Source organism: Paroedura picta, chromosome 13 (genome assembly GCF_049243985.1).
Source record: "Paroedura picta isolate Pp20150507F chromosome 13, Ppicta_v3.0, whole genome shotgun sequence".
In the NCBI taxonomy this organism is placed as follows: domain Eukaryota; kingdom Metazoa; phylum Chordata; class Lepidosauria; order Squamata; family Gekkonidae; genus Paroedura; species Paroedura picta.
The window spans coordinates 17,974,318-17,988,080 of NC_135381.1; the positions used below are offsets into that span (position 1 = coordinate 17,974,318).

General features: G+C 49.9%; 1 protein-coding gene across 2 annotated transcripts; it reads left to right on the forward strand.

Annotated features, from left to right (window-relative positions):
• Nucleotides 1–925: 925 nt before the first annotated feature.
• LOC143822521 (mitochondrial fission factor-like) lies at nt 926–12,851 on the forward strand. 2 transcript variants are annotated; one of them, XM_077307762.1, is made up of 7 exons: nt 926–1,061; nt 5,141–5,340; nt 5,833–5,999; nt 6,821–6,903; nt 8,465–8,620; nt 11,518–11,596; nt 11,801–12,851. In XM_077307762.1, exons 2-7 carry the CDS (start codon nt 5,151–5,153, stop codon nt 11,930–11,932), a joined length of 807 nt encoding a protein of 268 aa, XP_077163877.1. In that variant the 5' UTR covers nt 926–1,061; nt 5,141–5,150; the 3' UTR covers nt 11,933–12,851. The 2 variants fall into 2 exon arrangements, with proteins under 2 accessions (XP_077163877.1, XP_077163878.1); XM_077307763.1 differs by lacking the exon at nt 8,465–8,620.
• Nucleotides 12,852–13,763: the final 912 nt, after the last annotated feature.

The window sequence follows — 13,763 nt, forward strand, 5'->3', positions numbered from 1 at the left end:
CATATTTCCCATTGAAATCCACAGAAATGGTGTTGCAACTGACTAAATAATTTTGAACTTAATTATTCGAAGGATTGAAGAACTGAAGCAATCCATTGCACAGCCCTTCTGTCTGCCTGAAAGAGGCTGGGGACAGGTTGGGTGGGTGGGGGAGGGCTAAGACCACCACATTGCTTGCAGTTGGTTGGCATCCAGCAGCAGAGAGTGCCAGAGCAGCATCGGGCACAGGGGGGGGGAGGTATATATGCCTAGTTGGCGCTCTCTGTCCTTTTGGAACAAAAACAGACACACCTATTTCCAAAACTGGTAGACACACAGGATGGGAACGTTGTGACTAATTTGTGACAGGCACAGTGAGATCTCTGACATGTCACAATTTTATCCCACCCTTTCTTCGAGCGTGGCACGGTGGGGGGGGGGGGGTGATGAACCATTCTCCTTTCCACCATGTTATGCACACAACAACCCTCTGAGGTAGGTTAGGCTGAGCCAGCACATGTACAAAGGTCACCTAAGGTTCTGACTGAGCAGTGATATCAGGGCTCTCTCAGCCTCACCCACCCCACAGGGTGTCTGTTGTGGGGAGAGGAATGGGAAGGCGACTGTAAGCCGCTTTGAGCCTCCTTCAGGTAGGGAAAAGCGGCATATAAGAACCAACTCTTCTTCTTCATGTCTGAGCGTGGATTTGAACCCAGATCTTCCCACTCTGGTCCAACATTCTAAGATCCGCACATGCACAGTCGGCACCGAGCGACTCCAATAGGAAAGGGCGCTTTCATCTACTTCAAAGAAAGGAGTGGCGAGGAGAGAGGCGCTTTCCCGGTAGCGAAGGGCATTGCGAGCCTCCTTCCGAGCCGTCTCCCTGGCTGCCCTCCGGCGCCCCGGCTCTATTTGCGGCCTCGCCTCGCCCTCCCTGCAGCCCCGCGCACAGGCGGCCCAGAGGCCGGGACGGGGGCGGGGCGGCCGCCGCAGTCCCCGACCAATCCCGTGCCTGAGGCTGGCCGCGACTGACGTCACGGGCGGCTGATGAAAGGGGAGGCGAGCTGTTGACGGAGTTGCAGGTGCGTAAAAGTCCCATTGAGAAAGTGGGGGAGAGCCGCATCGGGCAATGTCTGGGGGCGAGGCCGGAGCGGCGGCGCTGGGTCAGGGAAGGACGCGGGCCGCTGATCCCCAGCCCCCAGATGCGGGGCAGCCCGGGAACTGCCCTCTGGGCCAGGACGCCTGTTGCTCCAGGGCAGGTGTAGTCAAACTGCGGCCCTCCAGATGTCCATGGACTACAATTCCCATGAACCCCTGCCAGCCCCGCTGGCAGGGGCTCATGGAAATTGTAGTCCATGGACATCTGGAGGGCCGCAGTTTGACTACCCCTGCTCCAGGGCCTCCCCGTGGATCTGCTCCAATATTGCGTGGGAGCCAAAGGCTTTATTCTGGGCTTCCGATAGGGACCGCAGTCCCCCAAATAGCCTGTCTCTGACGTGGAGGCTTAGCATGTTTTCATGGCGTGGAGGTAAATGACACCCATGATTAAACAGACAGGGCACCACCTGCCCCGGGCTGGTTGGCAACCTAACCCTCACTCCTCCCCAGGTCTGCCTTGTTCTCTGCTAAGGGCCTCGTGAGCCCGATGCTGCTGTGAGGTCGGCCTCGAGAGTCGACTGTGGTTCGGGATTCTCTAGCTGGCCAATTGGGCCATTAGGCTTCCCCTTTACTGAATTCCCGGCCCTGCTACAGGTCTACTGAGGCAAGGATTTCCCGATCCCGATTTCCCAGCAGGTTTTCCACTGCTGCAGATGCCCTCTGGCTCCTTCACAAAGGAGACAGTGCCCATTTGTACAATAAGGGGCAGCAGCTGAGTGGGTCCCACCAGGGGCTCCCAGCCCCTGCCACCCCTCTGAAGGGGGGGTCAGAACTGAGCAAATGGGGTTGGGTGAAGGCAGGGCTTCGGATAGTTTGGGCCTGGGCCTGGAGACATATTGGAAGCCAGCACAATCCATGTAATGCTGCGTTCAGTGTCTGTTAACTCCCTGGCCACTGTGTTTGGCCCCAGGATGTGCTTCCAAGGACACAGTGCCTCCAGGGGAATGGCATTTCCATTTGTGGCTATCTCCAACAACCCTGGCTTCTTGTTGCAGATCCCCAGGTTCACTGACCTCCAGGAACAAAATGTCAGGGGGTGGCTCAAGCAGTTGGAGTGAGTGGGAAAGTCCTGCTTTGTAAAATACATGAGTAGTTGAACAGTACATCCCAGGAGTTTCCTTGGAGAATTTGACCATTCTGAAGTTCCTAGAATGAGTTCTGAGTTCGACTTCACGCACACTGTGTGGCTTGCTGGTTTAGCATGCGCCACCCAGCAAATCGGGCCCATAGCTGCGGTCTTGTTGGTCAGTCTGGGTCAGATGGTCAGCCTTACCTGCAGAGGCAGATTATTAAGGCTCATTCTGCAGCAGCGAGGCCTTTCACATCAGCCACCAGCCTGTTTGCATGAATGTCCAGAGATGGAACCTGGGATCATCTGCAGGCGGAGCAGATATTCGTACCACTGTGTGCCTTGAGAGGGCTCAGGGCTATGAGAGAAGATGCTTCAAGGGTTCAGGCTGCAGGTCCTATACAGCCACTTGGGGAACAGTGAGGGCCAGTGATGCTGGGGGATTTTCAAGAAAACAGCCTGTCCTGAACCAGGTTTTGGACTAATGGACAAATTGCTTTCCATAATCTTTCCCTGCCTCACATGTTCGTATAATTTTAACCTGGGGGGGGGGGAGGGCAGAGAGAGTGTCTGTGTCCGCCCTTGATAACCCTTTGCTGGCTGTGGGAAATTAGATTGCTGGGCACTTGGACTGCAGAAGAAGTTGTAAGGGTGCAGCTGTTGTGACAATGCCTGCAGAATCCCAGCTCTGCTCTGAATGTGACGTCCAGTGCATAGCAAAAGAAGGGGGGTCTGCAGTTGAGAAAGCGAGCCGGGCTAGGCTGGCATTGCGCTTCATCGTTCCGGTCTTGTTGTTTCCCTTCCTTCCTTGCCTGCGTCAAAACCTGACGTTCAGCACTGATTCCTACTGTGCCACAGACAAAGCCGAAACGGGTTTGGCTTGGGAGTGCTCGTCGGCTTTTAGCAAAACACCCTTTCTGCCTAGGATGTGCTGGAATAGCTTGTTTAAAATAGAATAGCGAGGCTCCAGCAGGGTTGTGAAAAAGAGGAGGTGGTTTAAAAACTGCTCTGCCGTTCTGCAGCTTCTGTGCTTTACTGCTCACCAAAGGCATGAGTCTCTGAGCCTACCCAGCAATCAGGAGGCTGGCGGCTTAAGCTGCTTGCTCCCCCCTCAGTCTCCAGGAAGGAAAGAGGAGGGCTTCTCAGGTTTAAAGAGCAGAGCTGCCTTACAGGGGAATCCCTGCACCCAAGGGTATGTGTGGGTGGAGCGGAGGCTGAGCCTTAAAAAAAAACAAGTTTCTTATATGTCCACCAGAGGGCGCCAGGGACTTTTAGTACTGGTATGATTTCTTTTTGCGCTGTTACCAGACATGATTTGATTTATTCCCTCCTTCCACTTCTTCCAGGTTGGTTCTCCTACTCCCCCACCCCGTGCTGGACACAAGCCTTGGCTCAAGGGCACCCCAAAAGGACAGAGCAACGAGCTGAGCTCATTGCTATTGATGATTACACACGCAGTCTCTCCTTGACGCTCGCAGTGTGATCTCCAAGATCAATTTTTACTGTCCCCTTAACTCTAGAAGCCCCGGACCACATTTGGTGATGCAGAGAGGGATTCTCTGCAGGTGATTTGCAGGAGAAGATAGATTTAAAAGAGCTCCTGAACGGAGCAGGCTGCAGGTGACGGGGCAGATGCTTACTGCAGTGTCAGGGGGGCTGTGGAGAGATTTTGTGGGATTCAGGAAGGCAGGAGGGACTCCAGAGCTGGTGGCACCTTTTGTGCAATTGAGGGGGCGAAGGCTGCTTCTGACCTGAATTTTTACTTTCATCTTCCCTTTTATTCCCCCTGATGGAACATGCCCAGGAGCTCCCTCATCAGTCTGATGTTCTATCCTTCTCGATGCACCTATAAAAAGAACAAGGCTTAAAAAACGAGAACCAGCCTGACAGCCCAAGTGGAGGCTTTGCTGAAGAGCTCTTTTTTTGCCAGCTCTGCACACAGCCTCAGATTTCTGGATCTTGGCCCCTGTTTGATTCTGTTTTATTTACTTTAGGTCATGGGTTAGTTAAAAGCCACATATAACTAAGATGCCTGAGATGTTTTAAAGCCACTTGGAGATCTTGTGGGCAAAAACTGCCCTGTGGATGGCTCCCTGAAGGCAGCAGGAGGCCAGTCTTGATTTTTTAATGTTTTATTTTATTTATTATTGTATTTATAGACTGCCACTCTCAGCCCAGCTGGCTCATGGTGGTTTACACAAAAACATAAAAGCAGATAAATCCCCCAGTATGATCAAAATTGGTGGCAGCAATAAACAATCTACATCCCCTAGACCAGGGGTAGTCAACCTGTGGTCCTCCAGATGTCCATGGACTACAATTCCCATGAGCCCCTGCCAGCATTCACGAATTCACGAATGCTGAATTCACGAATGCTGGCAGGGGCTCATGGGAATTGTAGTCCATGGACATCTGGAGGACCACAGGTTGACTACCCCTGCCCTAGGCCATCTCTCAATCCTTCTGATAGCAGTCATCATTGCCCTGTTAGATGTCCACAGGCAGTGTTTGGCCTCGAGGGGCTAAAGGGGCTATGAGTTATAGACTAGCTCTTCAACCTCTCCAGACACCTGCCACCCACCCCTGCCACTGAGAACTGCCCACCCCAGTCGTCTCTCACCCGTCTCCCATAGGCTGCAGCTTAAGGGGGTCTGTACCAGTGAGAAGAGCACATGGTCAAATTCATTTCTCTCCAGCCTTGATGTACAAACCTTGGGCAGAAACCCAGAAAGATTTTCTTGTCTCCTTTAATGTAGGTCCTGAATTGCAGGTGGTGCATGCGCACATGTGTGCATGCGCGTGCACATGCGTGCACACACACACACACACAGAGAAAAGGAAAATCTTTTGCATTTGAAGAGATAAACCCTGTCTTTGCCTTTTAATTTTTGAATGGGAACAAAGAGGTGCATGTTTTATATCTACCACCTCAAGGCAGAAGAGCATGTGGCCTGTTTGGAGTGTGCCCAACAGGGCCGATTTGGACTTCACAGAAGCTATCAACAAGAGGATGCGAGTTCCCAACCGGCTGAAAGTGGCAGATGACTCTGGCTCAAGATACCCAAAGCGAGCATCCTCGGAGGACTTCCCTTCGGCTTTCCAGATGTACGTCCCTGATAGGCTTCTGCCAGCAGGTAAAACAAAAGTGCCTGTTTTGGATCAGGAAGTGAATGGATGAGATGTGTCGTTCCTGTGGCATCCTTGTGTGTATATTTGTTGGCTTGGTCACTGAACAGGGAGGGATCAAGGCCAAAGCACGTGGGACATGAAGGCTGGGGGGGACACCTGATGCAGCCTTGTGTTCCTGTGATGTGGGGAAGGATTGTGCAATTGAATGCAAAGCTGCAGACTTTGGTTGCAAGATGGATTTGGAGGAGGGTCACACATGTAATAGTGTACAACCTCTTGATTCATTGTTGCTGTGACCTGGAGATGTAGAGGCTGAGGAAGTGCTTGTCCCTCCCTAGGAGTCTCAGGTGTGCAGCCATCTCTGTAACACCCTTTAAAGTCCACTGAGATGCCTACGGAGATGTTATATTTAGTGTGCCTTCAGAGTGCCTTTTTCCAAACAGTGTTACCTTGGGGTCAGATGGTCTCACAACCCTTTCCTTTCATCCTCTCTGTAGAATCCAGAGACGTTGCTTTCAAGCCCGCCTTGGTGAACCAGATACGGCAACACGGTCTGGCTGTGGCTGACCCTCTTCTGGAACCTTCTGTCCCGCCCACCATTTACGAGGAGCACCCCATTCTGAGCTTTGTTTCCAGGCCCGGATCTCAGAAACGCAAACGGCTGGTAACTCTGCCCAGGACAGATGGGAGGTGGTTTACAATTAAAACGTTGACCATAAAGGGGCGGGGAGGAAGATCACCTGTTTCTCCAGACTCGGCAGAAAGAAGCACAAAAAGGAGGGGGATTGTGGGGATTTTGGGGGCATTCATTTTGGGGCCCTGGGCAAAAGTCCAGATGGGGCCTGGGAATAACCGCTACTCCCCACAAGGGATGGCTCTGGCCCAATAGGAGGCAGATGGGTGCTGTTGCTGGAAGCCAACTGCTGGAGTCTGGGTTAGGGTTGTGCGTGGCGGCGTCTGAATCGGCCTGGAACGGCCAATTTGGACTCCACCATCCACAACCTTAGTTCTGGATTGGGGTGGGTGTGAGTGGCAGTTAGAGCGAGCTGGGGTATAAATGGCTCCGTGGGGTGTAGGCATTTGGGCCCCCCTAAATATGGGGCCCAGACAGCTTGCCTGTTGCCCATTGGCCACGACTATCCCTGGCATTTAATTGCAGCACAGCAGGCCTGGGGAAACCTCAGTCCAGATAGTATCAGCATTTTGGCTTCTTTCATTAGTCCTAATTAAGTCTGAGACACACTACATCCCTTCCATGCATAATGGGAATGGACAAGGTTGGCCTGATTTTTTTTTGGAGGGGGGATATCCCTTGCAGTGTTAATTGTGTCCTGTCCCCTTGGCCTGGTGCCACTGGAGCTGCAGCCAGACACTTCTTTGCGTCTTCCTGGAGAAAGGCCTGCAGGGTTTCTTGAACTCACATCAGAGGCTGTTGGAGATTCTGGGGAGTGACTCCCCCCCCCCATCATCGTCTTGCTTCCACAGATTTCTCAAGGCAGAGCCCGGAAGGAGAGAATCCTGAGTGGGACCTCTCAACTGGCCCTGTGCCTCAACGAGAGGCATGAAGGGTAAGAAAAAGTGGTGTGTGTGTGTGTGTGTATGTGTGTGAACACAGTTTAGTGCAGAGACCAGCAAAACCACAAGCCATCTTTCCCCTTGAAGCAGGGGTAGTCAAACTGCGGCCCTCCAGATGTCCATGGACTACAATTCCCAGGAGCCCCCTGCCAGCATTCGCTGGCAGGGGTCTCCTGGGAATTGTAGTCCATGGACATCTGGAGGGCCGCAGTTTGACTACCCCTGTGTCCTTCACACCACTAGGAGGCTCTACTGGAACATCAAGTGGGAGAGAGATGAGGCTGGGTTCTGAGGCTCGGCTTCACTGGGGCATTTCCATAGTTGGAAAGATTTCCACTCACGGAGCATGAGCCTCATCTCCCCCCTGTAGCATGGGCCTTCCTGATTGGCTATGGGGCCTCTGAGAGACAGTGGATGGCCTGCCCCCAGGAAGGGGCTGGCAACCTAGGACAGGGCCATGTGGGCCTTTTGCTCAGCAAGGCTTCTGATTGGCTGAGCAGATTTTTTTTAAAGTTGCTTTGGCATCAGCTGCCACCACAGTACTGGTTTCTTTACTGTATAACTGAAGGCGAGCAGCCATTTTGTGACTGGTTCTGCCAGCCAAGGCATTTATTTTGAGGTAGTCTTTTAGTGGCAGAGCCCATCACAGTGTGTCAAGACTTCAATGTTTCCTGCAGGCATAGAAATGTTGGAGACTCCTGCTGTAAGGTCTCCTCTGGCATCATTTCTTTCCCAGGACACACAGCCTGGATGGAACCTGGCTCTTTGGCAGTCTGTCAGCTGGTCCTTCTTTTGGCTCTGGTCCAGGATTCATGACACCTGCCGTGGCATCTTCTGGGTTAGCAGCACAAAACAGGTGTCAGCTGATATAGACTAAGATGCAACCCTTTCCCCCTAACAGTCTATTGCTTGGAGGATTGGGCTGTGTCTTTAAGGCTCGTGTTGCCCTGTGGTGTGGTTCTATTCCAAATTAATGGAACTTCATTTTTTTAATGGTCTATCTAACCAAGAGTGGCTGGAGTGGCTATCTCAAAGCAAGAATTAAAAAAAAAACCCTCTTGTGTTAAGACATGAGGTTCTTCTGCATTTCCATTGTTCTCACTTGTGTGTTCCTATTTCTTTGAGTTTTTTTCCTTTTCTGTACCTGTTTTACTTCCTCTAGTAGGCAGTTCAATATTATACTCCGTTATGTCCGGCATTGCTCCTTACATATTTAAACTGCAGGTTGTTGTGCTGGATGTAATGCAAAGTAATACTGAATCGACCACTAGGGGGAGCAAAATGTGCAGAAAAGGAATAAAACCTTAATGTGACAGGAGCACACAAGGGAGGAAAATGAGAAAGAGGAAGACCCTCTGTCTGGTCAGGTTTAATTCGTAGCTGTTTGGGCTCTTTTCAGAAGTCAGGGTTTTTTGCCTTTTGGAGATGTCACATGGAAATATTGGGTGGGACCCAGTTTTTGACTATATGTTGGTGTTTTGAAGGCAAGGCAAGCTTCTCAATGCCTGGCCAGTGAGATGAATAGACATGGCTGTTTATATATGTGCCCTGCAGGCTGGATACAAGCTTGCCCCCTGACCCAGCCCCTCAGTTTCCTTCATTCCCTTTGGAGGGCAGGATCTTCTCCCTACAGAACATCCTTCAGGCACTGCGTTTCCTGGGACACCGACTGTTCCAGTTGTTTTGGAAGCCTGGCTCTGCCCCACTCAGGTGATTCTTTCCTGCTTCTAACAAGGCTTGTGAAGGCAGCCCGTGCTTCCTAACAAGCTTTCGGCACGTGCATTTGCTTGGTGCTCTCGTGCCTGAATCTCTGAAAATGCTCAAAGACTGGCCCTCACCTCTCTGCACCGCCCCCATCCACCCGCATCTTGCTGTCCTTGGTTCTCCACTGGACCAGGCGACCCCCAGCACCATATGGGGGCGGTAGAGGAGAAACATCTGGCCTGATGCCTGCAGCTAGATCTTTGCGTTCTGTGACGGTAGGCCTCCCAAAACTCCGCACTAGGGAAATCTGGATTCTCTGACCTGCACAAATTATGCAAGTGAACTGTAAGTTCACATGCGCTTTGCTCACTGTGCATCATTTATTTTATTCTGCTTTCCCCAGTCCCACTGAGCTTTGCCCCCCAACTGTCAAAAATCCTTTTCAGTCTCTCATGGGCTTCTTGTTCCCGACCTCCTGACTTGGAGCCCAAAATAAAACCATTAAGAGAAGTATTTCATGAAAATATAAAGATCGGGGGAAGTGAAGGTGATAAATTTGCTGTGTTCTCGTACATCATTACAGTCCCATTTTCTTTAGTGATAAAGACTCATTTTGCTGCAAGTGTTCAGAGAATGGCTCTCCGGTCTGATCAGTGTGAGAGGCTCCTGTGGGATGTTTCTTGGCCTTACCTAGAAAGTTGCCATTCAGTCTCAATGGCAGGATCCTTCTCTTTAATGACATGATGGCAAGTTATCCAAATGGGACTTTCTGGAGTTTGTCTCAGAGGTCAAGAAGGTTAGTGGAGGTGAGAGTAAAGAGAAGGACTTAGCAGATATTGTGTATTCATTATTTATTTAGGATATTCATTTGCTATCTGTCCAGAAAACAGTCAACAATATCAAAACAAGCTTTTGAAATTCATAATATAAAAACAATTACAAACCACAGTTTAACAAAACAGATGCAGAGGAAGGAGGATTAGTGGGAAAACACCAGAGGAAACTGACAAGTGTTGGAGGAAGATAATGATAGAAGGGCACAGACAGATCTCCCTGGGAAGGGAATTCCATTATTTTGGTGCCATGACTGAGAAGGCCCTTTCTTGGGTTTGCTACCCATCTAGCCTCGGATGGAGAGAACACCCAAAGAAGGGCCTCTGAAGATGACCACAGTGGTCAGATAGTTTCACAATGGGATGTTTGTCTCAAGCCATTCGGGATTTTAAAGGTCAATCATCAGCACTTTGAATTAGGCAGATATGTAACTAACAGGGATGTTTTCTACCCAAAGTTACATGCAGATTTGACCCCAAAGGGGTTGCATAGATAGTTCTTCCCACGATGATGCCCCCACTTTGCTAAATATCCTGACCTCTCTCTGAGACCGTGCCTGCAAGGCAAAGGGCCAAGCAGTCTGCTTGCTTGCACATGCTGGCACATATGCTTCAAATGCACATATGCTGGCTGACTGGAGGCAAATGCTGGACTGTGCCCTTCCCAGAAGGTGACAGGCAGTGTTTGCCACATATCTTAGGCTTGGTTCAGGCATCAGGTGCAACCCTGGCTTATTTTAACCATGGTTACTTTGCGACACCAGGAGTCGCCTTATGGACGGGGATTCACAATCTGGTTTACCTTGACAAACGCTGACTTTGTTGCTTTTCCTCTGTGGCCTTGGAGAGCATCACCAGGGAACAAACCAGGACTGAACCAGGATTAAGGTATTTGTGTATCACTTACTGAAGACTAACTGTGGTTAAAAAAACAACTTCAGATCCTGGCTTGATAGACCCTAACTAACCCTAGTTAATTTAGATAACTCACACTAACTCACACTAACTCCATTGTTTACTTAACTCATCATTTTGTGAGATATTTTTCTGAACTGAATCTTTATGGGTGTATCATATGATCCCAAAAGAGAGAGGGAACGGCTGAGCCAGGGAACTTGCAGGTTCCAGAGATATCAGAGAGGAGGATGGATCTGAGACCTCTGGATTTTTAAAATTCATTTGTCATCTTTGAAAATGCAACTAGCTGTGGTTGGGGGAGAAGACAAGGAACCTCCAGTTCATATCTAAAGAAAGTGATGTCAGAGGACCTACTTTAAAAAATTGAAAGCACTTCATAGTGCTCTGTTTTTTTGTTCAGCATTTTTTCTCCCAGTGAATATTACTTCCGGTATTGTAGCCAGACCAGGAGAAAGATGCTTGAAATTCCAGAATGCAGTGAAGTGAGGTTAGGGAGGGAGGGTTTTAGCTCCCCTTGCCTGTATACTTTGGCCTTTTCTGCACTGGGAACATCACTCTCCTGGCTCTCATGTGGGAGCACAAATCCGGGGCAGATGAGGTACACCAGGCCAAATGCTCCCCTGTGCGGGAGCAGGAAGAAGCAGGGTAACTCCAGCCTGTAGTCCGGCACAGAGCCCCCAGTGCGGAAGCGGTCTTGGTTTGACTTTAAATTTAGAGTCATGCCTTCCACTTCAGACTCCCTATTATGTAGGGCTGCCAAAGATTTGGTGCTGCCAGCTGAGTGAATAAGAAGTACAATTGTAAGAAGTACAAATGCTGGCAGGGGCTTCTGGGAATTGTAGTCCATGGACATCTGGAGGGCCGCAGTTTGACTACCCCTGCAACAGACACAAATTCAAAAAGAGACGAAGAAAAAGAACACTTGACAATAAGGAATAACAAAATCGAAACTAAAACAGGGTAAAGATGGGTACATCCCAAGTTGGTATTGCATATAATACTTCCTTGAAAAGGGAGAGGGAGATCCAAAGGAATGACAGAGCAAGGACTGCCATTGTTGTGTCTGGGAGAACCTCCTGCCCCATGTGCACACCATAGGTTTTCTTCCTCTGCACATTTGTGGTCCTGTTTTTTCCCCCTCTTTCCTTCTAGTGCTCCCGAGACAAACGTGATCTTGGAAAACTCCTTTGAGGAAATTGACACCACTGAGATTCTGGCAATGAGAAAACAAGTATGGGAATGTTTTCTGTGGCCCCTTCCCCCAGGGTGGGGTCCCTGCGCCCCCTTGGCGGGAGAGGCCCCCCGAGGGTTGCTTGCATTCCTTTCCACCAGGCTTCCCGGGCCACCAGCCCAGGCCTGCCCTGCGTCTTCAGCTCCTCTCTTTTGCACGGTGCCTTGTTGCTGACCTTTTCTTTCCTTTTTAAAAAATATGCAGTTGGCTAAAATCTCAGGGAGGCTTCGGTGTCTGGAGGAGCAATACAGGGGCTGGCGTCAGAAGGAGCTGGTGGTCTACTCCGTACTGGTCTCCACGTGTCTTCTCAATATGTGGCTGTGGATGCGCAGATGAGGCGGTGAAGCTGTAGGAAACGGCGTTTGTTAGACTGGGAAAGGATGAGGCTTGTTTGCACTTGGTGCCCTTTAACTTTCAGTGACCCTCTGCCTAGATACTCCGGGATGTGACTGCTCCTAGTTGTAATAGGAGAATGGACAGAAGGAGATGCTCCTTTAGAGGAGGCGGGATGGATGCCACAGTTGGGCCAGCGAGCGGACACGTGGTGGCTTGAAGAGAAGGAAGCAACGTTGGACTATTATTCTATCTAGCTGCAGTTGGACCAGCAATGAGTGGAGTTTGGAGTTCTCTAAAGACGTCACATGCTCTAAGGAATGGTGATGGGTTACCCTGAGAATAAGCAGCTCTTTTACTTGAATCAGCCTGGAGTACAGGTAACCCACCTGAGTCCTCAGCAGCCTAAAACCATGTTTCCTTTCAGGGAAGCCTCAGGGCATTTTGGGGCAAGGCAGCTCCAACTGGAATGACCCCAGAACAAGTGGACACTTGAGTGCCCTGAGATGATGGGTGTTTTGGGCGGTGGGTAGGTGGGGTGGGATTCCTAATGCCAGTTGTCTGTCCTGACAAGGGAAAAGAAGTGTCTTTTATCTATTCCACTAGGTTTCACATGTGCAATCCTAAAATACGGGTAAGGAAGTCACCAGAAGGTAACAGAAATTGTCTCCTTGGAAAGGAGCTTGGGAGCGGTTGGCTATAGAATCTACCACAGTGTCCATTGTAATCTTGTACTAAGAGTCTGCAGGGGTGGTGCCAGTGGGCTTTGCTAATGCCAAGGGCCCTCCTCAGCAAGGAAAAGGATTTGCAAAACTGACATTCTCCTGAGTGCAATGTTATCCCCATAGAATGTGAGCATCTGGGCTGCCTGTGTGTAGTTAATAATATTTGAGTGTCTTGAACTCTTAATAAAAATGTGAAACTGACATATTATTTTAGACTTTTGGTCTATCTTGTTCAGGATGGTCTATACAAGTTCCCAGGCTGAAAAAGGTATTTCCCAACACTGGCTGAGGGCTTGCACACTTCCACTGGATGGAATTCCAGCATTTTTGTTTCTTTGAGATCCTAAACTGGAGAAGGCAAGAACTGAACCCGAATCCCTCTGACTACCAAACAGCCGCTCTGCCACTGAGCCATACAATGTCTAGTAATGTTTGACATGAATGGGAAAAGCCATGACATTTGTGCTGCCTTCTTTCCCTGGCCTCTGATCTGTGCACACACTCTTGTTTTCTTGACAAATGTTTGGCAAGGGAAAGCTTTCTCGCTCTCTCAGGCTTGAGAAAAAGACAAGTCTTGGCCAAGGGGCTCTTGAAAAGATGGTCCACTGTTCCAAAGGGCTTGACCTTAAAAAAAGGCCCCTCTGGCATGTTAGTGATGCCAAATTCACATCTTTGGATGACTGTCCTTACCTGCCCTCCAAGTTTGGTAAGTATTGGATTTACAGAGTCTGAGTTACTGCCCCCCAGGAAACTGCTTTCTGAGGAGATGACAGGTACAAGTTTGGAAATGCATAGTATGAATCCTGAGCAAGCAAGAGACGCCAAACATGCAGGGGATCTCTGTCTGACTCTTCTCTCCTGTCCTTGAAGTTTGGTAAGGATTTGATATACAGAGCCCAATTTATGCCCCTCCCCCAACTAAACCAACCCATGTGGCATCCTTGAGGCAGATTGTTGGGTCCAGGCCTCAGTTTCTCCTCTGTAGTTCTTCATCCCAAAGGTTTAATTATTCGCTGCTTGAAGAAAAGCTGGACGGTGACAACCAAGTGAAGATTTACCTGCAGTTCTGCCTCCTTGAATGGATGGTGTCACCTCTCCCTGTTCATCCC

Bases quoted from the DNA above. Each gene is read 5' to 3' on its own strand.
- LOC143822521 (XM_077307762.1), top strand. From the start codon at position 5,151: ATGTGGCCTGTTTGGAGTGTGCCCAACAGGGCCGATTTGGACTTCACA. The intron at 8,621-11,517 runs GTGATTCTTTCC...CTTTCCTTCTAG, and splicing joins CCTGGCTCTGCCCCACTCAG to TGCTCCCGAGACAAACGTGA. The intron at 11,597-11,800 runs GTATGGGAATGT...AAAAATATGCAG, and splicing joins TTCTGGCAATGAGAAAACAA to TTGGCTAAAATCTCAGGGAG.